The sequence below is a fragment of the Carettochelys insculpta genome, chromosome 13 (assembly GCF_033958435.1).
Source record: "Carettochelys insculpta isolate YL-2023 chromosome 13, ASM3395843v1, whole genome shotgun sequence".
NCBI classification, from domain to species: domain Eukaryota; kingdom Metazoa; phylum Chordata; order Testudines; family Carettochelyidae; genus Carettochelys; species Carettochelys insculpta.
In genome coordinates this window covers 42,441,070-42,464,811 of record NC_134149.1, presented here as the reverse complement: position 1 = coordinate 42,464,811, position 23,742 = coordinate 42,441,070, and the positions used below count along the sequence as shown (strand labels likewise).

Sequence of the window (23,742 nt, the reverse complement as noted above, 5' to 3'; positions counted from 1 at the left end):
GGGTGGTGGAGCCTTTGAAGATTACTCCCCTTCAGTTTCCTGAAGAGACTTCAGCCTCCTCTTGAAGCTTTTTCCTTTCGCCCCCTGTAAATGCATCAGCCTGATTTCCCCCGGACTTAATAGCGACGAGCAGGATAAGCTTGGAGCTCAGCGAGCGTTGGGGGGCAGAGCTCTCGTTTCTGACAATGGCACGGCCGTCTCTGTTCACTGGGGAGGGGGGAAGGCGGAGCAGGGGAGGACACTGGGGCACCTATACTGGAAAAGCTCGAGGGCACTGCATGTGGAAAGGCACCGTTCACAGCATCAGCTCCTTTGCACTTCAGAGGTAGGCTGGCTGCTTGGAGCAGCTGCTGGTGGGGGGCAGAGAGAAAAGTGGAAGGAGAGAAGAGCCATGGGACCAGCGGTGGAAGAAGGACTGTGCTGTGTATGTATGTGTCTGCTCCGGCCACCCAGGAAGAGGGCTGGTTTGGAGCAGGGATCTCCCCCATCACGTTCCGGAGCAAAGATAGGGGAAGCAGGGGGTGGCGGTTTACAGAGGCCTGCAGCTAGACTGGTTTGGTCTGGAGCTCCGGCTTTATGCAGAGCAGATTGCCCAGGAATTACAGGTGGGACCATGGGGGTTGCTGGACCAGAGAGCTTCAGCTGTGGGTGGTGGAGTGGAGCCCTGCTGGTGGCAGGGAGCACCAATGGCAGCCTGCTCTCGGGAGCCCCAGGGGCAGGGAGCCAGGTTGGGGATCCCCACTACAGGGGCCCTGGCTGGAGTTGGGGATCCCCACTATGGGGAGCCCAGCAGCCGCAGGGACCCTGGCCAGGACGAGGGGAGCCTGTCAGTGCCACAGGGGGAGCCCTGCAGGAGTGGGACCCATCCTCCCAGCAGCATGGAGGCCTAACCTCCCCTTGTCTAGTGAATCCCCCTCGTTTGGGACCACTCAGCTCCTGAGGGTGCCAGACACGGGAAGTACAATCTGTGCCTGTCTCTAAGCTGTGACAGGATCTCCTGCCCTAAATCTATGGCCCAGCTGGGTACTGAGAGAAGGGAACACTGTCTCACCAAGGGAACCTGAGGTCCTGACCCACTGGGATGTTTAAAGGGTGAAGAGGCTCCTGCCAGACCCCAGCATAGGCTCTCACCACACCAGCCAAGGAGGAAGGGGAGCTGCGGGGGACCCCTGCGCCCCCAGGTCTGTGAGTGAAGGAGGGAGCTGTGATTCCCTCCTCCTTGTTCGAACCCTGATCGTTCCTTTCACTCCCCCTCTGCAGGTTCAATGGGGACGGGAAGCTCCGTGCTTCCTGCCCAAAGCTGAGTCCTACACGCCCCAATGCAGGGGTGCACACTCCAAGAACTGGGCTACTCCAAGAACAGGGTAAGTGGTCAAGGGCCACACTCTTTCATTGTGTTCATGGAGGAGGTGTGGGGGCTGGGATGCAGATGAGGGGGTGGGGAGAGAGTTTGGGTAGAGGAAGGGTTGTGACCTGGGGCAGGGGGTTGGAGTGCAAGGTCTGGGAGGGCTATGGGTGCAGGAGGAAGGGCAGAGGGTTTGGTTAGATGGGGCGTGGAAGTAGAAGTAGAGTGTGGGGGTAGGAGCGGAGGCGGGCAGAGGGTTGGGGTGGCAGAGGTAGGGTCTGGCCAGGAGATGCTTATCTGCTTGGCTGCTGGCCAGGAGTCACCAGGTATCTCCAGCAGGTTCCCTGCCTTCTCTGCCCTGCAGGCCACTCGGAGCAGCCGGCTTCGGGGAACATGTGAGGTTCTGAACCCCACGAGCCCGAGGGCAGGCGCACTTCGGCCTTCGAACAGGCGGCTCCCATTGACCAGAAATGATAAGGGCAACTTAGAGAGGCACCTAGCATGCACACATGCGCGCCCCGTCCTGATTTTTCCCACTTGCTGTCTGGTCCCCTAAGGTAAGCCGAACTCAGCCACTGACGGGCAGTAAAGCCACACACTATTGAGTAGACATTACAGAGCCAGTCGAGACAGAAGATGCTGAAATCCCCGCGTCTCAGGACAGAAATGCCTCTGGGGATTAATAACGAGAGTGAAGCAACACCTCACTGACGCCATACACCCACTGCCACCCAGGCCAGGAGCAACGGTGACTGGTGCCCAGAGCCTGTGTGCTGGCATCCTGAGAGAGCCCACAAACGAGCCAGGCCCCAGCAGGAGACACGCCAGGAAGCTGTGCCGGGGAGTCGGCAAGCAGCACCTTTCTCCGACTCGTGCACCAGCCTGGGGATAGGGAGCTCGCTCTCCTGCAGGCAAGGACAATGGAAGCTCCCTAAAAGTGTGGGGTACCAAGCGCCTGAACTGCCTCTAACCCAAAGGTCCCCCTGCCATGGTGCCTCTTCCCCACAGGACCCCGCCCCCTGGTTGCTCTCTCCACCCCTCTGCTCCCATCATTCACCCTCACAGCCAGTAAAAAGCGATTCCGTTCTGGTGCTCCTGGCCGCGGGTGCCTTCGTCTGAGGGAGCTGGATCTGGAACTTGCCTGGACATTAAGGAACCCTCATCAAAGGGGCCGTGGCGCCCCAAATCCTCGACAAATGGCAGGCTTTTCATCGGGGAGAAGGCGGGTGAGGCAACTTCCGCCAGTCAGAGAGCGGGACCTATCTCCTGAGCATACTTCCTCACTTCCCCCTGAAGGGCTAGTTGGCTGCAAGCAGCTCCCACGGGGAAGGGCTTCACCCAAGAAGGAGCTGCATTTCAGTGGCAGCTAAGGCGTTTTCTCTCTTCCCCTGCAGTTTGCATAGCCAAGCGATGCTTTGGAATTCCCCAGGGGAGAAAGCCAGGGCATGGATGTTCTGTGGGATTATTAATATTGCTCCAGCGTCTAAGGCTGCTCAGCTGCCTGTATGATACAATAAGAGCGAGACAGAAACAAATTGGTATTCTTAGACCAGCTAGTGCACAAATGTCCACAGCATAAAAGCACAACCCCAGCTGGGCACAGCTGGCAGCGATCTTGTCAGCTGCCTCAGCAAACGAGCCAGAGCGACTAGGCCAAGGAAAGGGCATTTCCAAAAGCAAGGGTCCCCCTTGAGTGATCCTGAAAGCTGAGTGCTTAAGTGCAGCTGCTGCTCAGCTAACTAGCAGAATACCTGCAGCCACCCACCTTAGGCAGCGGGAGTTTCTATGGGTGGTTCACATTGCATGTGCCCTGGTGCACAGAAGAAAATTTATTCCACCCATGGATGGAAAAAATTGCGGGGAACCGTGCGGAAGAAGACATTTCCTGTGCCTTCGGCTGTGTTGGGTGGGTGGGTGAGCGAAGAAGGTGCGCTGGGAGGAGAGGGAGAAAACCAGACGATAAAGCAGAATGAGGCAGGTAAATGCCCTGCCATGCACAGGCCCTCACTCATGTCAGTCCAGATGTAGGTAATTCCTTCTATCCTTAATTCAGATCACAGGTTCCCCTTTAGTGAGACACACACTATACATGCGCAGAGGCAGGGAATATGTGGTTCTTCTGTACAATACATACATTATTTCCACTACAGTATATTATAGCCGCAGTCCCAAATACATATAACAGGACTCCCTGTTGAATATAAATTAGCATCTCCAAGAGATACTCCCGACTGCCCACTGCCCTGACTGCCCGATCTCTGTAGAAGCCTGAGGATGTGGGGTTTTTTCACTAGTCTAATTGATATTCTTGTGCCCCTTCCTTTCACACGTTGACCCATCACAGGTTTAACCCTTGAAAATCTGAGCAGAGGAGGATCGGGAAAAGGGGGCGCCTGGCTTTCCCCTTCATCTTCATTCTGCGCCAGTGACTTTCCCTGTCATGTTTGCTCAGCTCACAAGTAGAAAGAAAATCTTTGTACCTGTCAGCACCGCCTGGCACCTGAAAATCAAGCTGTGTCCTCTTTGCTTCCTGTGCCACCGCCCGCCGTAACGAGCACAGCACCAGAGCCCAGCAGGAGGGGTAATTGATGCAGCATAAGCCGGGATGCAGCATCTGGTGCCATCTGGGAGCATCTTGGCGAGCAAAGGAGGTACAAGCATCCTGCGATGTCAGACAAATGGCCAGATGGGGTGAACAGTCTCCCTTTGTGCAAGCCACTTTGCACCCCTGAGAAGAGGTTGGGGCTTGGGGAGGGATCCATGCTCCCTGCCTAAGCTTTTCCCCTCCCCTTGGGTGGGCTTGGCCCCAATTTACACAGGTGTGGACTGAAAGGTCAGTATTTACCCTTTCAGTGGACGGGTCAGAATGGGGATTGCTCCCCCAGGAAGCGCAGGCTCGGACGCCACAAACTCACCTCATTCCAGATCATTAGCCTTTGCTTATCCTCAAAACCCAGCTCAGCTACACCTACAGCCCCTCCATCCCACCCTGCAGCCAGCCCTGGTCATTACAGTCCCAGAGTGCTCAGCCTTGCCCCCAAGTCTCAACCTGCTCTACTGGGGCTCGCAGCCTTCCTGAAGCTCAGCCAGTGCGCCTCAACCTTGGCTTGCAACATCAGCCCATCTTCCGCTTGAGGGCTTCCACAATACCCATCTGCCGGTCCAGGGCCTGCTCGCTCTGTGCAGAGCAGTGATCCTGGGCCTTGAGTCTTTTCTCACACCAGTTTTCCCCCCGTGAATTAGCAGAGCACCTCCTGAGTCATTTAACATACAACAACTCCATTCAGCCTCTTTGCAGGCCGGAGCTCAACCAGCTGAGCGTTGCCAGTGAGCTAGAGAGGGAAGCCAGCCCAAAGAGTTGAAGGCGTGTTAACCTCATCCTGCACCTCTGGCTCTAGACTGCAATTATAAACACGAGCAAGAGGGCATCGTTCGCCATCACCTCAGCCCAGGGTAAGAGCCAGCACATTGCATTTATAATGCCTGTGCACGCAGATGGGAGTGACAAGCCTGTCACTGAATAACCTTGTTCTGCCTGGAGTGTCCCAGTGCCTCTGGCTAGCGGCATTGTCTGTTATTGACACGGATGAGAACTGAGCAGTAGAGAAGGCGAAATGAGAGGTGCCTTCTGGTCTCCTGTGAATAGGAGACACTCGCTAGGAAATTTCACCTGGTGGGGCAATGCACCAGTAAGTCCTTCTCCTCCTCCAGCCAGGGAAGTCTCAGCACTTTGCAGACATTCGAATGGGGCTGGGAACAGCCCTGGGAAGGGAAAGAGCAGCAGAGACTGTACCCATGTCTTCTGACACTGGGCAGGGCTGGGAGTCAGGCTGAGGGGTTCTGGTGGCATAGCTAGGAACAGCAGCCAAGGGCCAGATGCTGAACTCTTACTCCAGCAAAGTTCCTGTTGCAGGCCAGTGTCTGAGCAAGCACTGTGTGATTAAACCTCGGATCCCCTGTAGTCTGCCAGCCCCCAGGGTGCCATGGTTCCTGCAAACCATCCTGTTCACTTGCTTGCTGGCATTGTCTCAGGGCTGCGGGGCAAGCGGGATGCTGAGTGCTAGGCCAGACTGAATGGCACAGCCATGGTGCAGCTCCTGATTCTGGTTCCCAGCACGTTTGAACTCAGACTTTCTCTGGAGTGTCGAGAGCCTTTGGCACGTGCATGAGCGTGCGTGTGCGCGCGCGCGCACACACACACACACACACACAAAAGCACTGCAGCTTTGGTCTCTTCCTGGTGTTAGCACCTGGAGGCCCCACCCGTTTATCTCAGGCTGCTGTGAATGTGCCGATAACCAGAATACAAGAACAGTCCATCCTGGAGCTCCTGAGAAACGAATTTCACTGCGATGGTTCCTGATGGAACGAATCACACACAGCTGATAGCGTGTTTCTATGGGTGGTGCACACCCACACATGCCTTGGTGCACAGAACAAAATTTATTCCACCCTTGGATACTGCTGTGGAAGAAGCAGATGCCTCACAGACTAAGGTGAGTGTGGTAAGTGTCAGTAATGGCTGCCTGGCTCCTGACCGGCCTTGCAAAACTGGCCACACATGTCTCACTCTCCTTCACTGGTAGCAGCCCAAAGTCCTGTCAGAAATGAGGGTCCCACTGGGCTGAGGGGCTGCACCCCAACATTAGCCTCTCCTCTTTGCAAGCTAAACAAAGGAAGCTTTACCAGCACCTAACAGAGTGAGATGCTGAGAAATGAAGTGATGTGCCCAATGTCACCCAGGGAATAGGTGGCAGAGCCTTGAAGTAAACCCAGATCACCTGCATCTCTCCTGGGCAGCTGCCCAGGTGCTCAGCTTACAGAGACCACTGCCACAGAGGCCCCGCAGTGAGGTGACTTGCCCAGGATCTCATACTCAATCAGTGACAAAGTTGGGATGAGCTCACAGGTCTCCCAAGGATATGTTTTTTTTTTTCCAATGGTCTAATTGATATTCTAGTGGCCCTTCCTGAGGTCTGCACAAAGTAGCACTGTCTCCCTGCGCGGCAAATCCCCCAACAGAACAGCATCAGTTATTTCGCAGTATTATCCCAGGACAGGGCTTCACTGGGTAGGCGCTGGACGAACACAGAACAAGAGCTGGGCCCTGCTCCTGAGTGTTTACAGTCTAAGGGTAACAGCTGGAATTGGGCATCACAGCAGCCGGAGATGTGATTCCCGGCTCCAGAACACATCCCCCTGCTAGCTCTGCTCCAGCTAGTGCGTTAAAAACCATCGCCTAGCAGTGGGAGGGGCTAGCCACCCAAGTACACGCCTACGGTTGTGGGTAGGATCGTACGCAGAGTGGGGAGCCCCCTGCTACTGATGCTGTTGTAGTTATGCCTCTAGTCCTACCACCCTGGCTTCATCCGAGCCAGCATGGGTTCGTCTCCTGGGGCTGGCAGTCGCACCTCCAGCACAGAGTGGCGATAGAGGTGAAGGAGAAGACCGACGGCAGCAAACCGAGGGAGGATCCAGCCACGCTGAGACAGGATTGCTCAGCATGTCCGGCGGTGGTCCCAGCAGAATAACCAAGGTCAAGTTTCAGATAGCATCCTGGCAATGGAGGGTTGTGATGTGCTGCCTGGTGGCCTGGGTTGCTCTGGGAGGCACAGGGTGGGTTTCCGAATGCACTTGAGAAGGCAGGATCCCAACTGGGCGAGAAAGAAAGGCCCACCGGCCTCAGTGGGACTCCCATGCTTGGGGCTAACGCTGGGCCTGTCCACTGAGAGGTTCACCCCCCCGGCCGGAGGCAGCAGCGACAGGTTATGCTTTATAGCACTCTGGCACCCACAATGCACTGGGTGCGAGGCCGACTCCTCTTCCCTGCCCTGCTGGGCCTTGCTGGCGTTTGCTCCTGGCCCATTTTAGCTAGCGGCTGCCTCGCTCCCCAGCACCTAACACACTACTGCGTGTCGTCGGAAGCAGCAATGTGATTAACGAGCGACGACCTTGTCGTGTCTCGTTAGGGGAAGGCGGAGAACGAGAGCTTTACACGAGTTAATGAAGTCCAGTTTGCTCCTTCCCAAAAGCTTCCGTTGGGTAACTCGGTGACACACAAATAGGCATTTCCCTTTGATTTCTGGCTACAGCCTTTGTCAGCCAAGCAGCTGAACTTTCTTTTTAATCTTTCTCCCTTTGAGATGGGAGCCAGAAGAAGCTGTTAACCCTTGCCCTGCTGGGGCAGAGGAGGTGCTCCACAATCCCTTGCACTAAAAAGGAGGGAGCTAGGACCCTGAGTGAGAACTAGGAGCATCTTTCCCTTCCCTGCCAGTCTCCCGCTCACTGCCTCTGCTCCTCTCCTGCCAAGGAGTAGGATAAGAAATGCCCAACTTTGACCTTTCTTCCCAAAAAGACAAGAACAGGAGGATTAAAAGCCAGAGGGAGGGAGAGAGAAGTGGGGAGAGAAACACAGAAGCAGGAGAGAGAGAGAGGAGCAGGGGAAACGAGCCGGAAAGAGAAGAGGTTTTCGATATTCTCGCCTGCAATAGCAACCGGTGGGGCTGGTGGTGCGCACACACAGATCTCTGCACCTGTCTGCCGGGCAGAGGCGCAGCTGGTGAGCTGGGACAATGGAGAAGAGGGAGCTTGGACATTGAAGCTGAAAGCCACCGAGGCGGTGCCCGGGCAGGCAGGGAATGGAAGAAAAGCCACTAAACTTGCTGGAGGCCAAGGAGTCAAATCACAGGCAGCAGCGTCCGGTTTCCTCCTCCTTCTGAACTTGGATTTTCCTGGACCACCCCCTTGCTTGGGGTTTGGGTGCTACAAGTGTTTTCTGTCCTGCTTCACAGAGACTCCAGTTGCAGCACACCTGGGCAGAGCTGGCCCCCCTCTGCGGCAGACCGGGAAGCAGAGAGGGGAGCCCCAGGGTCCCCCAGCATACTGGATAGAAAGGAGTCTATCAAACTGCAGCCCTGCCACCCGGAGTTCCCTCTCTGCATGTGGACACTGTGCTTCCCTGGGATCACCTGGTTCGTGCATTTAAGATGTCTGGGAAAGTTTTCCTGATGTACCTGACGATCTACCCTGCCCTGCAGATAAGGTGAGACCCCTGCTTTCGGCTAATACACCTCCCCCAGTCCCTAAGAGCAGCTGGATTTGACAGCAGTGCCCTCACCCTCTCCCTGGCATCCTGAGATGCTCGCCTGTCTGCGCCCACTGAGCCCAGTTGTATTTTGTAGGCAGAGTTGCTTGTCTGGGCCGTGCTTGGTCCGTCCATGCCAGGTGGAGATAGAGTTCTCGAAAGAACCTTTATGGGACCTTTGGGACTGAGCCACCAGTTCTGGGTCCTGGAGGGGAGGGACTCAAAGCACATTAAAAGTAGTCTGGAGAGCCAGGCAGAGGCTTGGAGGGATGAGCAATTAACCAGGGATGCATCCAGCCCCTAGACAGCTGGCACGGGAATTGGGAGCCCTGCGTTCTCCCTGTGCCCTCTCACCTGCTGGGTGACCTTGGGCCAATCCCTTCTCTCAGCATCTTCTCAAACGGGGCATAGCCGCTCGCAGAGCCCATCTTAGCTAACAGCTGCTCTCCACTTTGCAAGGCGCAGGAGCCGAGTGTTGGTTTTTCCACAAGGAACAGCTCGTCCCCCTCCCTTAGTTCAAGACTCCCTGGAGAGGGCCCAGGCGTGCAGTGGATAAGAAGGAGATGATCCCTGGGGGCACCTGGAGGTGGCTGTGTCAGTCAGGGGTTAGCAGTAGCCCTGCTGTCTGTCCCCAAAGCCACAGTGGGCTTTCTCATCTCTTTTCTGGCGCTGGCTTCCAGCTGGGGTGGAAATGGCCTCCCCAGCCAGCCCTGGCATTTCAGGCTGCCCCCCAGACCCATGTGCCACGCTTACTCTGCCCATCTGCCGTTCCAGTTCCCTCAGCCCTGTGTTCTGTGTGCTTGCAGAACCTGCCGCTGCTCTGAACCATAGGTAAGCAGCGCATGTCCTCCCCGGCTCCAGCAGCCTGCCTGCGACCACCTGCAGCAGTATGCTGCAGAGAAGCCTTTACCTTCCTGCTGTGGCTTGCTCCCGTATGCTATGCAGAGGGTGGGGAGTCAGGAGATCTGAACGAGGGCCACAAAATGGCACGTGAAATTGCATGCCGGTGCCTGCAAAGCAATGCACCTTGGAAAACACCACCCTACTGAACATACTAAATGATGGGGTCTAAATTAGTGGAGATCTCATTGTCCTAGTGGACAGTTCTCCGAAAACAACTGCTTGAGGCAACGCCAGTCGAAAAAGCTCACAGAATATTAGGAACTGCTAAGAGAGGGATAGAAAATGGAAAATATCTGAATGATGCTATCAAAATCCCTGGTACACCCACACCTTGAGTACTGGAGGCAGATTGGATCACCCCATCTCCAGACACAAACCATTAGTGGTCTAGAAGAGCTTTTATGTGAGGAGAGATTTAAAAGACTGGAACTGCTCAGCCTAGAAGAGAGACACTGGCGGGGGATCAGAGAGAGGCCCATAAACCATAAATGGAAAGAAAGTGAATAAGGCCCCATCACTTACCACTTTACATAACACAAGAGTCAGGATAGTACCAGACAGGTAGCTGCGTTAGTCTGTACTCCAACCAAACAAGAGCCAGGGCTCACCTACAGGCGGCAGGTTGAAAAGGAACGCTAGGCAGTAGGTCTTCATCCAACGCAGAGTCAACCTGTGGCGTTTGCTGCCCAGGGATGTTGCGAAGAACTAGGTAAGTTCCTGGGGGGCAGGTTCCTCAGTGGCTATTAGCCAAAAGGGTCAGTGATGCAAGTCCCCGATCTGAATGTCCCTAATCCTCTGTGTGGCAGATGCTGGGCGTGGGTGACAGAGGATGGAAGTCTGTATAGATTGCTCTGCTTGGGTCCCTCTGAAGCATTTGGCAGTGGGGTCTCTCAGCAGACAGGGTGCTGAGCTAGGTGGATTATGGTCCGACCCAGTGTGACAGTTCTCCAGTTCTTGGCCCTCCTGAGCTGCTCATTCCATGACCTTGGACAAGTCCCTCTTCCTTTTTGTGTGTCAGTTTCCCTGCCTGTGAAATGGGGAGAGTTCTGACCCTTTCGCCCCCTGGTAAAGTGCCTTGAGAACCTTAGACAAAAGACACTGCCCCTGCCCAGAGCAGATGCAGCTTTCCTGGTGCTGCCAGTCTTGTTACAGTGCCTTTTTGTCTTTGTTTCCCTGTTCTCTCTCTCTTCTGGTTTGTTTTGGAATCCAGATGATGCTTTTAGCCATTGGCCGGGATCCTCGGCTGGTGAAAATCCCTTTAACTCCCATGCTGAGTGAGAAAAACATTTGCCTTCGATTCTGTTTGCATCTTTGCTGCTCAAATCTCCTGCAGATGTGTCTCCTCTTTGGCTGAGAGTGCCAGACATTCCCACCCTCTGCAAGGGAATGAGGGAGGATAGTGCTTGGCAGGATAATAGACCTAGGTCAAGGAGGCTCTGCATTTCTGCCTGCCCCTTTCTGGTGGATCAGGGTCCACTTCCAAGCAGGCACAGTCTGCCAGCATGGCAGGAGGGAGCACATGTCTCCAGCATGCAGGGTGGCCAGCTGTGATCAGAAAGCAGCCTGGGCATCCCTGGATGGGCCCCCTACCCCACGGCTGCAGAAGGAAGGGGGAACCAGGATGGAGGCAGCCCTCCTCTCTGACAAACTCTCCAGGCTGGCATGTCCCTGTTGTTTCCTGAGCCCTTGATTCCCATTCCAGTGGGGTGCTGCAGCGTGAGGCATTGTGAGGGGCAATCAGGACCTGGTCCCGCAGCCAGCTCCTTGTAAAGCTTTCCTGTAAACAGCCCCGAAAGCCTCACACACAGGGCTTTGGAGATTTTACTATTCCTAACCTGCTGGTGAGCTTAATGGCTGGATCGGGAAAAGAACATGTTGTCAGCAGATCATTACCCCTCAGGCTCGGGGGAAGAAGGATTTTACTGGCTGAAGCTAATTGGCAGAATAAGCCGACTTAAACCCGACCAAATCCCATTACAAATGCACTCCGGGGCTGGGAGCATGAATTCCGATCGCGGTGTGCCGCTGGGCTGCTTTGCTGGGGTTCCCGGGACAGGCACATGAACCCCTGTGCATTTGCACTAGTGCATGGATCTTCACCCCCCCGTGCAATTGCACTAATGTGCAGATCCTACTGAACTCTGAGGCTGGAGGCTCGAACTCTGGCACTGCTAGTGTGTCCAACCGTGCTGCTTACTGTGCAGCTTGCCCTAGAATTTGAGTGCACAGGTGGAGAGTGAAATTCCTGGTACTAGTGTGTGAGTCTGTGGCGCTTCATGTCCTCTGAGGCTGAGACTGTGCATCCTGGCAGCTCGGCTTTAGGGTCTCAAGTAACAGCTGCACTGACTGAGTGCGACAGTTGGAAGGTTGCAGGGTTATCTGGAGGTTTTAATTCCATCTGCCCACACCTCGAAGGGGGAAGCCCCACCCCATCAACTGGCCTGTCTCCCCTCCCCCAGCCATTTGTCTGCACAACAGCACCTCTATCCCGTCCGCCGAAGAGACTCGGGGTACTCCATCCAGCCAGCTCTGTCCCACCTCCGAACAGCTCTCAGCTAAGCCTGGAGCGTGTGGGGCCGGAGACAGTGACTGCCAGGGGAGAGAGCAGAGTGAGAATCGCCAGGTTCCCAGCCCATCTTCCAAGATCAGGACCTCATCTTACCCAAGGTGCCTCCAGGGCCCGTCTTCGGGGAAGACCAATGTTGGCAGCCGTTAAGGAGCTGCTGCTTCTTCTAAAGGGCTGCTTAGGTTGCCTGGTATCTGAGATGCTCACCCCTCTATGAGGTTCCCTTCTCCAGGGAATTCTCATTGCCTGCATGTCAGAGCCCACCATGAGGTCACCGAGGTACATACAAAATGCTGCTCTGCCTGCCCCATTAACTTGGGGGGTGAGGCACATAGTCGTGGGAAGCATTTCTATATCCCTGATGAAGGAAAGCCTATACCTGGGTTAACATCCTGCAGAGAGTCCTGATTCAAGGTGTCCCCTCAGCACTGGGCTGACACTGGCCAGGCTGCTGATTTCTTCCTCTCTGCCCACGTCCGGCCTTACAGAGACTTTTATCCTACCCAGCACAGACCTTTGGTGGCACTGGTACGTATATCAGAATGGAGAACCCAGTGCTTGATAATTTCACTTGTCTAGGAAGGCCCCCAACCAGATGGCTCAAGAGTTCAACAGAGTGAGGCGGTGGCCACCCATGGACACCTAGGGGACGTTCACACTGCAGTGTTAGCCCAGGGTGTGAACTCAGGTTCAAGTCTCACCCCCATTCTGTCTACACACCAGTCCCAGGAACCTAGGTCTTTGATACAGAACCCTGCAGAGATGGAGGGCCCAAGCCTGACCCAAGCTGAAACGCCAAGCTCTATTGCTTTGCAGTGCAGAAAGCGCTATGTTGGACTTGCGCTCTGGGAGCCCACCAGAAATATCCCACAATCCCATGGGCTGTCCTATGGAGGTCACACTTCCCACACCTCGCCATGAACACAGGCCTCACATGGTCACGTTTTGGGAGGGCTCTAGGAAGTCTGGGATGTGAGTGACTGGACTCAGGCCTACATAATGCAGGGAAGAAATTGGAGCCCCAGGCTGGGACGATTCCTAACCTGGGTTACAATAGAGTGTTAGCTACCCTGGCCCCAGAATAACAAACCCAGGGCTGCTACTCAAGTTCTACTAACCCCGGGCTTACGCTGCAGTGTGGACGTACACTGGGAGAGAGCTGGGTGACTAACAGCTTTTTCCATTTGTTTCATTTGATTTTGGAGCAAACAAAAGACTTCATGCATCCCGAGACAGTAGAATTATTTGTGTTTTCATTTTGTTTCCTTTTCTAGTGGGCTTGTTTACCCATTTGCTTGCTTGCCTGCTCATAGAAATGACTCTATACATTTCCAAATGGGAAGTAGAAATGAAACAGTTTGACTTTAGGTTGAAGGCAAAAAAATCTTTCACTTTTTGGCCAAAACTAACTGCTGAATTTGACCCACATTCACAACCCGAAACTGCTTCTTGAAGCAAATTAAAAATTGATCTGAAAAAGTCTGCCCAGCTGACCCTGGAGTTTGGGATGGGTGAGGTTTACACCACTCCACTGACATCTTAAAAGTGGTGACGACTGTCCAGTACCACGTATCTACCCTGGGCTCCTTCCTGGTAGACAGATGTCCACATCCCAAAAATAGCCTGGTGAAGACCAAGACTTTAACAGGGTTCAAAAAGAGCTAGATAAATTCATGGAGGTTAGGGTCATCAATGGCTATTGGGCAGGATGGTTAGAGATGGTGTCCCTAGCCTCTGTCCTGTTCTGTACGTTCCCTCTGGAGCCTCTGGCATTGGCATCTGTTGGAAGGCAGGATGCTGGGCTAGATGGGCCTAAGGTCTAACCCATTGTGGCCGTTCTTAGGTTCTTATGGACCCTCATCCCTGCCTGACGCTACATTCTAATCGCAGCAGTGCTGGATGATCAATGAGTGTAGAGTTACCCAAGCAGGCCGGCCAGCTCAGGGATGGGACACACTGGCTGTCAGCATGCAGGGAAGCTTGCGCTGTCGCTGCCTGTGAGGTAAACAACACAGAGCACGAAGCTGGGGCTATGACTTCACACTGCTGGAGACACTTTGTAAGGGTGTGGAAGTAGCATCCAGCTCGTGCCGGTGGGGAAACGGAGGCAGACAGGAGGGCGGTAAAGGGCTGTGGCAGAGGCAGGAACGGAACAGAAAGCTCCCGACTCCCAGTCAGACTGCCCCACGCTGCATAGCTGCTAGGGCTGGGATTTTAGGAGAGGCTCAGCTCACCAGAAGGAGACTGGATTTGAAGAAGAGCTCAGTTCATTGGTGCGCTGAGCCCTTGAAAATCTAGCCCTGAGCATCGTGGGAGACCTGGCCCCAGAGGCTTTGGCTGTTCGGGAGCTGTTTGTTGTGTCCATCCCTGTCAACACAGCGCGCGTCCACTTGAGAAGAGCAACACTTAACGTCCCAGGCACACAGCAAACCACGCCGCCTCCTTGTGCACTAATGCCAAGCGCTGCCCGAGGAGGGGCTGCCTGACTCCACCCTGAAACCAGCGTGCATCTATCGCTGTCACCCGCGCCGCTGGGGCTGTTCACAGGGCAGGGAAGGACGGTGTCACTGACAGCGTTTGCCATACGGGGGGGTTGTCCTTGCCAGGTGTCTGACAGCCTCCCCCGCCAGCTCCTCACTGAGCTCTGACTGCTTCCCTCTGCTCACCCGCTACTCGGCTGCTGAGAGGTGAGTGGTTTGACATTTCCACCGGCTCCTGTGAGGAGCAGGGATCCAGCCTCCCCCCGCCTCTGCAGGAGACAGACGGGGGCTGGGTTGTACCTGTGACAAGCTGCCAGTCAGAAACGCTTGGGCATGAGGGGATGGCTCCTCCCGGCCCACAGAACACCCACTGGCTGGGTGTGATCACGAAGAGTTTGCCGGATGACATTTCCATTAGCAGCTGTGCGTGTGGCTTGGTGCACAGACACGGCCTCCTGGTGCCCTGTTTGCTCAGTCTTTGAGGTAGCTGTCAGGCCTCTATTACCAAGGGGAGCCGTGCTCGTCTGCAGCTTCACGAATAGCAAGCTGTCCTGTAACCCCATCATGAGTATTTGTGGGTAAGACCCCCTTCCTCAGATGACCCACGCTGATACAGCATACGGGCAGTGGGTCTGACCGCCACCGTGGAAAGTGGGAGGCGGGCCTGGCTCTGCACCCCAGAAGGGGTGGGGCCAAGGGCAGAAGGGGCGGGGCTGAGGGCAGTCACGGCCCTGGGCTCCCCACAGCTGCACAGAGCAGCAGAGTGGCGCTACCGGCACTTCAAGGGGCCTGGAACTTTGGCCACCGGCGTCGCAGCTGAACTAGCAGTGGTGGCTGGAGATTCAGGCGTCCTTGGAAGGCTGGGTCCCATGGCAACTGCCCCCTTTGCTCTCCTCCCCCATCTATGAGCCTGCATATGAGGCTCCAGCAGTGACCCCAGGCAGAGAGATTTGTGGGCCAGCTATTGCCTTGTTGTTGTGGCACTTGGACCATTAGTCCAGGTGGCTCAGCCTGTTGCCTTTTAAGTTCAGTCCCTAGTGTGACCTGGTCAAGGCTGCCCTTGCCAGAGGGGCTAGAGAACATTAAGATGAAGGCTAGCTATAGCCCTGGGTTACTCCTGGTTTGAGTCCCCTGCTGACAGCCTTGCTGTGAACCGCCCCCACACAAAGGCTGGGCGCCAATAGCTGGAGAGACCTGAGGCCAGGTTTCCTAGCTCTCCTTTGGGTTATTCCACCCTAAGCTACACCGGACTAGCAGAAGGACGTGTGCAACTTACTCCAGCCTATACTTGCTGGGCTGTATGTGGCCCAGGACTTCTCCCAACTACCTAGGTAGGTGGCCTACAGCTCAGCTAGTCAAAGCAGGTGATCTGATTGTTCCTGTTACAACAATCTTTGCCTCACTCTTTGCCTCTTCTAATTGGGCATGTTTATAAAGCAAACAGCGGCACAACATACAACCTAATCCAATCACGGTCGCTGCTTAGATAGGAAAATGAACCCTAATGAACTCAGACAAGCCTCCTTTGCCATCATGCGAAAGGATAACGAGTGGTGAGACAGGCGGCATGCTACCGCCGCGCTGTGCAAGTACAGAAAATACAGAGGCAGGCGGGCAGCTAAGTGGGTCAGATCCTTTGCTAACAGAGACGCCTGCACCTCTGAATGCAGGGGAAGGGCGGAGAGTTTCAGAAGCCTGCCTTGGGAGAACTCCAACTCACATGGGCAACTAGCAGCCATCCCTACAAGTCGGCATGTGGGCTTGGAATTGGTCCCTCGTTATTGCTCAGTCCTGAGGTGTGCAGGTGGACTGAACAGTGTCAGGACCAGACCTGGTCCGTGTAACTACTAGGGCTTATTAGAACTTCCTGGATGACTATCGATCTGAGCTAGTAGGGAGCTGTGGGAAAGCATACAGGAAAGTCAGGGAGCAGCTCTGATAAAGGCAGCCTGACCCCCACTTGGAAGCGAGTGGAGCAATGCTGTTAGCTTCCAGGGCCCTGTCTCCAAGGAAGAGGCAAGCTTGTTTTGCCAGGCCTGGAAGTGAGCAGCTTTTCAAGGGGCATATGGAGAGAAATGTTTTCTGAGTGACAGGGCCAAACTATGCCAGCCAGGCCTTGGGGATTATGGGTGGATCTCCTCTGAGGGATCTGGCAGGATCCCCGTGTGAAAGCTGTTTAGGCCCCTGGTAAGCTAGACATGCCCACACTCTGCTTTACTCCCTTAGGGCCTGTTGTCCCTTAAATGCTTTTATTGTAAGTCGATAAGGCTTCGAGAAGGCTGGTGGGTCAACTAACTACATCAGGGCTGCGAGGAGAACAGAGCCTAAATCAGCCCTGCTGAGGTAACTGCGGTGAATGCTAGAGGCCTGCCATGCACAGCCTGCTCGGCCACGGAGGTGAATCATGTGGCTCCAACCTGGGGCTGAGGACAGCTTCAGGCCTCAGCTCTGGCAGTGGAGGGACTTGACAAGACAAGAGGGGTCTGAGGTGCGGGTCTCCTTGTGGCTAGGACACCATGCTCTCACTCCGGGCAGGGCTACGCTTTGCTCGGCACAAGCCAGCAGAAGGCACGTGGATGTGTGGCTCCAGGAGGATGGAGGGAATTCCCCTTCCAGGAAGAGCCAGAGCTCCTCAGTGGCGCAAAGCGGGGTGTGGAACCCTCTGTCCCCTTTGCGGCACCTCCTGACCTAGTAGCAAGGAAGGATTCTGGCCTTTCTCTCTGAGCACATTACCCTGCCTCAAGCTGACTTTGGAGTGAGGGAAAGAAGAAAGGCCAGAGCAGGAAATCCAGCTGCCCTCTGTACTCCAGTTGTTCTACCTTTTGCCGCAGGCTGCAGTGACAATGCTGGGCATTGTCTGAGGTAGGACCTGGAGCGCCTGAGACAGACAGCTCCCAAGGCGGGTGTATGCCGCAGCCCTGCTCTGTCCCTGTAGCGCACCATGATGGCCGACAGCCTTGGCATCAGCTCACTTATTCTTTGCCTGTTCAATCCAGGACGGAAAGCCTGGAGGAGTACGACTATGATTACCTCAGCATCAATAAAACCTGGGTCCTGACCCCCAAAGCACAGGAGACGGATGCCACACAAATCCTCAACTCCCTGCTGAAGAACTACGACAACAAGCTGAGGCCCGACATTGGCAGTAAGTGCTCCCGGCTGAATCTGGGCCTCAGGCGTTGCCACCTCTCCAGGCTTTAGAAAAGAGTTCTGGGGCCCTGGGTGTGTGGGGAGGGAGGAAGGTCTCCATGATCACTTCCCAGGAAAAGCCCGGTTTTTTCCACACAGTACCAGCTTCCTCACAGCAGTGCCCTGTCAACACCCACTAGAGGGCAGGGGGAACCAGTGCTGTGAGCTTCCTTACAGCAGTGCCTTAGCAGCAGCAGCAGCTAGGGAGGAACACAGTGATGTGAGCTTCCTCACAACAGTGCCCTGCCAGCTCTCTTACGGCCTCCGAGCCCTCAGTACACGGGCTTTCAGCTTGTACCTGCCCATTCCCTCTCCCCCCACAGACACACTTCCCCGCTCCCATCTCACTCACATCCTTTTCATTCTCTCTCCAGTCAAGCCCACATTCATCGATGTGGATATCTACGTCAACAGCATCGGACCAGTCTCCGTCATCCAGATGGTGAGCGTTAGCGGCCCCAGGCCCCAGGGACAGGGGGAGGAGTGAGAACGGGGAATTCAGGCTCTTGACTGAGGCTCCCCACCCCCGGAAATGCCCCGGAGTCATTGCCATCCCCTGGGTTGTGCGTCATAGCATTTCCACCGAGGGGTCCAGGCAGCCTTCCCCTTCTGCGGGCGAGAGATGCCAGGAGCCCTGGGCGAGCCCAGCTGGAGACAGGCAGGTCTGGGGCTTCCAAAACTTTACCTCTGGGGCTCCAGCTCTGCACAATCATACCCAAGGCTGGTTTGGATCCAGGTGTGATGAGACACACACCCATCCCAAAGGGGATAAGGTAGCTCAAATGAGCGCCAATTAACTAAGCTGCACCTGGAGGACAAGCAGGGCTGCTAAGGTGTATGGGAAGGGCTGATGCAGCCCAGCTGAGCCAGAGCAGCTTGTGTAATGCCCGGATGCTGACGGAGGCTGCAGGCTAGGAGGAGACCCAGCAGGGTGCATGAGCTGTGGGATCCTGACCCTCATTGAGGAGCTGTGGAGAAGAAACCCAAGGAAAGAGCAGCAAGGGTTGAGGTGGTGCAGCCCTGGGGTGCTGGGGCTGGGACCTCTGGGTGAGTGGGTCCAGGTTCCACTGGGGAGGTAGCCCAGACTGGGACCTGGCTTGGATGACTGGCTGAGATGGCCTGGGGGCTCACTGTCGAGTGCACCCGAGAGAAGAAGAGAAAGTACCCCATGTCCTGCAGGGTGAGAGTGGGGCAAGGGGCTTTTGACTGAACAAGAGCGGATCACATGTCCCCATCTGGAGCTGAGTGAACCCCATTACACCAGCTCCCCCTTCTGCCTGTTGCTGGGATAAATAATCCTGCCTCACAAGCGACAAAGGATGTTCAGATGGTGAACGATGCTGTTGTCTTTCCAACCTTCCATGCATGAACAGACCTCTTTGTGCGACAGCTTCCCACAGCCTGGTGGGAAGGGAGATGCTTTGTCCTCTTTTTGTCTGAGCACCCTTCGGACTGGAGACCTGCCCTGGGGCTGCTGGGGTGACACCTTGTCACAAAGAGACGTTAGGCTGCATTGGAGAAAGCAGTGTAATTCACAAGGAGATAGCAATGTACACCCTGAGGCTGGTTGCTATGGTAATGGAATCACAGTGTGAAACATGGGTGTATGAGCTTGTAGGCTGTCATGCATGAGATCTGGATGGATCAGACTGAGCAGCATTAATTAAGGCGTAGCTTTTAATTGCACTAGCATGTACAGGCTCTCACAAGAGCCAGGAACACATTGCACCATGCCCTGCAAAATCACATAACAGAAAGGTGCTGCTTGCCCCAGTAGGTGTCTAAACTAACAATAGGGAATTGGAAAATGCCAGTTTTTATGACTTTTTTTTTTTTAAATTTCTGCTCCCCCAACACCTTTTCATGACGTCCATTCAGGTGCTCAGGAAAGAAACAAACTGAAACTTTTCCAGGTTTTGAAAATCGTTATCAGTAATATTTGGGAGAATGAGGAGAAGGGAGTTTCCTGAAAATGAGATTTGATTTTTTTCTAACAACAAACAAATTGAAGTTGATAGTTTTTACCAGAACCTGGATCATTTTCAGTTTCCTTTTCCTTTTTTGTTTTTTGGGCTTTTTTTTCCCATTGGGAAAAATGGACGATTTGCAAATGAGATCCTGTGAGTTGAGCCACCGCTTGATGTTTCTAAGGGTTTTTTTTATTATTATTTGTTTGTTTAAGTTTTGATGAAAACATTTGGCCTAGCTCTCAATCTAAGCGATAAGGTGTAGTAGCGTTTGCCCCTGGGAAATGTATACAGCAGATGGCAGCATGCAAGCTGGCCAGATGGGGACCTGGCTGTGCACCGCTTGAACAACGAAGATATCATTGGGAGGCTTAAGGAAAGAGTCCTTCTTCTAGTATCCAGAGGGCCTGTTCCATTGTTTCCCTTTGCCCAGTGCTTTTCAAGGAAGACACTCAAGGCAGGTAAAAGTTACACATCTGGGTGATGAGAACATCAAGACCTCCCATGGAGGTGGAGGACCACAGCAGGGCAGCGGCCATGTGGAATTGCTTCACTTCATTCCATATAGACCCGTTGTGAAGGCAGACAACCAAGGCAGCACCCTGCGAGCTGCACTGCGCACATTGCAACATAGGCCTCATTTGAGAGGGACTTAGAGGGATACTGAGGTGGGCTGAGATCACCCCCAACAAATCCTACTGTCGCTCAGTATCACTACCACTATCTCAGCTGTGAGACAGAATCCATTGCTCACTGCATCCAGCCATCGGCTCCTAACAGACTATTCAGAGACAGTGTGGGGATGTGGTAAGATCTGAGCAAATCAGCAAAGAATAAAATCCTTGATCATAAAAATTACCAGGACCAGTCACTCTGATTCTCTGTATTTCTCCATATACTGCCCATTCCTGCTCCATGTCCATTCCTCCTGTCTGGTCCTTCTCTGGTTCCATGTATCTCCCCTATTACAGGCGACCTCTGTGCCTGTATTTACAGCTAACAGTTCATAGATAAGACCCAGTAGATGACCCTCAAGAACAGGCAGAGTTGCTAGGGCTAAGGACATTCTTTGCGCTCTGCAAATGGCTTTGTCGGTGCAGCTCTTTACATCAGCTCTTAAGGTGTGAGCAGAGAGATTTGTGAGTTCTCAATGCCTCCTACTCCCTCCTAACCAATCCACTCTTCAGCGTTTCCATGAGTGCCACCATATTTCCCTTAACAAAGAGCAGGCTTCATGCTGTTTGTCTAAATGGCTTTCATCTTACCCAGGAGAAGACAACTGCGTGAGAGTACCCGTGTCAAGTCTCCCTGGGAGAGCACAGTGCGTGCATCTCCTCTGCAGGCAGCAGTGACTCAGAGAACAAAATGGCCGCTTTCTGCACAGGGGCAGAGTCCTTGGAAAAGTAAATTGCAGAACACCTAAAACAAAAGGCCTCAGTCTGAAGCTAGAGACAGCGGAACGGCAGCTACAGCTCCATTTCCTTGTGTCATGTCCACGTCCTCCATCTCGCTATGTCGCAATCACTCACCCTCTGTTTCTTCTAGCTCTTTTAAGGCAGAAAGTTCTTCTGAGCTCCCCAGGCAGGTCCTTCGCACCAGAGTGTAGTTTAAGTCTTTCTGTGGGCAATGTGGCTTCCTTCCACCCTCAGCAGTTTGTTTGGAGTATGTGTGTGAGAGAGAGGCAGATACAGAGACCTAGAGCTGAATCTTTATTCTCTTTGACTTCCACTTACAACCCCCTCATCTCCCCAAAGTTCTGCCCTTCCCCCAAGGAAGGAAACCTAAGTCAGAAGATGGGATGTGCCAGCAGGAGTTGAGAGCATGACCTGGGAGGGGAAGTTGTTTTTAAATGTTAGAGCAAATTTTTAGTCCTTTTCTAAATTGGGATCCAGGACTGTGGAGAATCTCGGTTGCACGCACTGTGCGCTCATGGTGCGTAAGGAGTATTAAGCTTTACAGCTGCAGCAGGGAAGTGGCTTTAGCTGGACCGACTCACGCAGCTGCAGCCTCTGACAGTCAGAACTTCTTGTGCACTAAATCATCCCAGCAGCCAGGACTCCATTCCAATGCCCCATTCAGGGCAAAGGGGTGGGACCTGGGGAGCATGCAGCTGCCAGCTCTCACAGCCATCCCCTGAGGCTGTGTCAGTCACAGCTGGCCCCATGGCCGTCTTATAGTGTGTGCCCATGCTGCTGAGGTGGCAGCTGTGAGTTGGATTCCCAGCTTCTCCTGTTGTCCCGGGACCCGAAGACAAGATTTTCCACTGTGAGCCTAACGGTGCTGGCTGAGAACAGTCCCAGTTTATGACATCACAAGCTGGGATCCTCACAACTGTGGCCCCCAAGAGCTCAAGTCAGTTTTGAAAAGCTCCAAGCAGCGAGACTGTAGGGTAGGTTTGAACAGTCTGAGTGGCAGACAGGTACCAAGCTGTCACTTGTGCCACTGCGAATCTACTTGAATGTAGGAACAGCCACACTGGGTCAGACCAAAGGTCCATCTACCCCAGTATCCAACAGTGGCCAATGCCAGATGTCTCAGAAGAGCACAGAGAACAAGTAATTATCAAGTGAGCTGTCCCTTGTCACCCATTCCCAGCTTCTGACAAACAGAGGCTAGGGACACCGTTCCTACCCATCTTAGCTATTAATGGACCTATCTTCCATGAATTTATCTAGCTCTTTTTCAAATCCTGTTATAGCCTTGGCCTTCACAAAATCCTCCAGCAAGGAGTTCCACAGGTTGATTGTACATTGTGTGAATAAATACTTCCTTTTATTTGTTTTAAACCTCCCACCTATTAATTTCATTTGGTGACCCCTAGTTCATGTTTTATAGAAACAAGTAAATAACTTTTCCATATTTACTTCCTCCACACCACTCATGATTTTATAGACCTCAATCATATTCCACCTAAGTCACCTCTTTTCTGAGCTGAAAAGTCCCAGTCTTTTTAATCTCTCCCTATACGGCACCCATTCCAAACCCCTAATCATTTTTGTTGTCCTTTTCCAAACTTTGTCCCATGCCAAGATCTCTCTTTTGAGATGAGGTGACCACATCTGCCTGCAGTTTTCAAGATGTGGGCCTGCCATGGATTTACATAAAGGCAATAAAATATTCTCTGTCTTATTTTCTACCCCTTTTTAATGGTGCCTTATCATTCTCTATTTTTATTTTTCTGTGTCAGGAGAGCAGTAGTTCCTCCTTAGGAGTGAGGAAAGGATGTGGGACAGAACAATCCATCCTGGCCAAACGAGGCTGCTTTGGCACTGTGCTATTCCTAGCTTTCCAGAGTCCAGAAGATACAGACTGCTTTTTGCATCCATGCTAGAAATTAGGACTTTCTTTTGCTACTATCTTCGGTAGCATTGGCAGAAACACACCACGCAAGCGTCTGAATATCTGATCCAAATTCATTCCTCTTCTGGTTTTAATAGGAACCACTCACATCTGCTTTTTTACCTCTTCTGTGCTGCTGTTTCTTAACCAACGACCCTCTTCCCCTCTTCTCCCCCAAACTCTGAGCTCTTTCTGGTTGCCTGAGCTGATTTGGCTGTTTTCCAGTATGCAAAGAGCAAACTGAGTACTTTTCAATCCAGGTGACCTGCATTTCAAATAAGGAAATCAGCAGCTAGACAAAGAATAAGTGTGCCTGTAAGAGCACAGTGTGTGAGACTCACTTTGTGACCTTCTGCATTTGAGCTTGAAAGCAATTCTGCTAGCAGCAGGCCAGAGGGAGGTGGGGGAAAAGGGGTGCAACTGCAAAGGGAGTCCTGTGTTTCCAAGGAGCCCAGCGCTCCCAGCGACCTCCACTACCACAGTAGCAGTGTCCGCAACCAGGAGCTCCAGGTCTCCTTGAGATGCCATGGAAGTGTCACTCTACCACTCCATGCGGCTCCTGAGGGCTGGGGTACTCAGCATCATGTTCAAGGCAGGTCTAAAGGCTGCCTACCATTGGCCCTGCTCCTTCCACCCAAGCCTCTGCATCACACACACCTTACCCTGGGACTGCAGAGGCTGTCAGCCCCACTCCTGCTAAATGTAAAGCTGAAGTACACGGAGAACAAATTACTAATGTCTTGGTTATATCGCCGCTTAGAGCACCTTGGCTGTCTGTCCCCCTTCTAGTGGCTGTTCCACATGGAAGATAAAAGCCTTGTACTGCTGCTGCTGACTGTTCTTTTAGCTGAAGTAGTAGTGGTCTGTGC

At 53.6% G+C, this 23,742-nt stretch overlaps 1 protein-coding gene across 1 annotated transcript in view; it reads left to right on the top strand.

The window, feature by feature from the left end:
• The first annotated feature begins 8,331 nt into the window (after positions 1–8,331).
• GABRE (gamma-aminobutyric acid type A receptor subunit epsilon) overlaps positions 8,332–23,742 on the top strand; it is a 77,968-nt gene continuing 62,557 nt past the window's right edge. Inside the window, exons 1-4 of the mRNA XM_075008137.1 lie at positions 8,332–8,387; positions 14,505–14,585; positions 17,375–17,523; positions 17,942–18,009. Coding sequence (XP_074864238.1) covers positions 8,332–8,387; positions 14,505–14,585; positions 17,375–17,523; positions 17,942–18,009 — 354 coding nt within the window. The remainder of the gene's footprint in view (positions 8,388–14,504; positions 14,586–17,374; positions 17,524–17,941; positions 18,010–23,742) is intronic.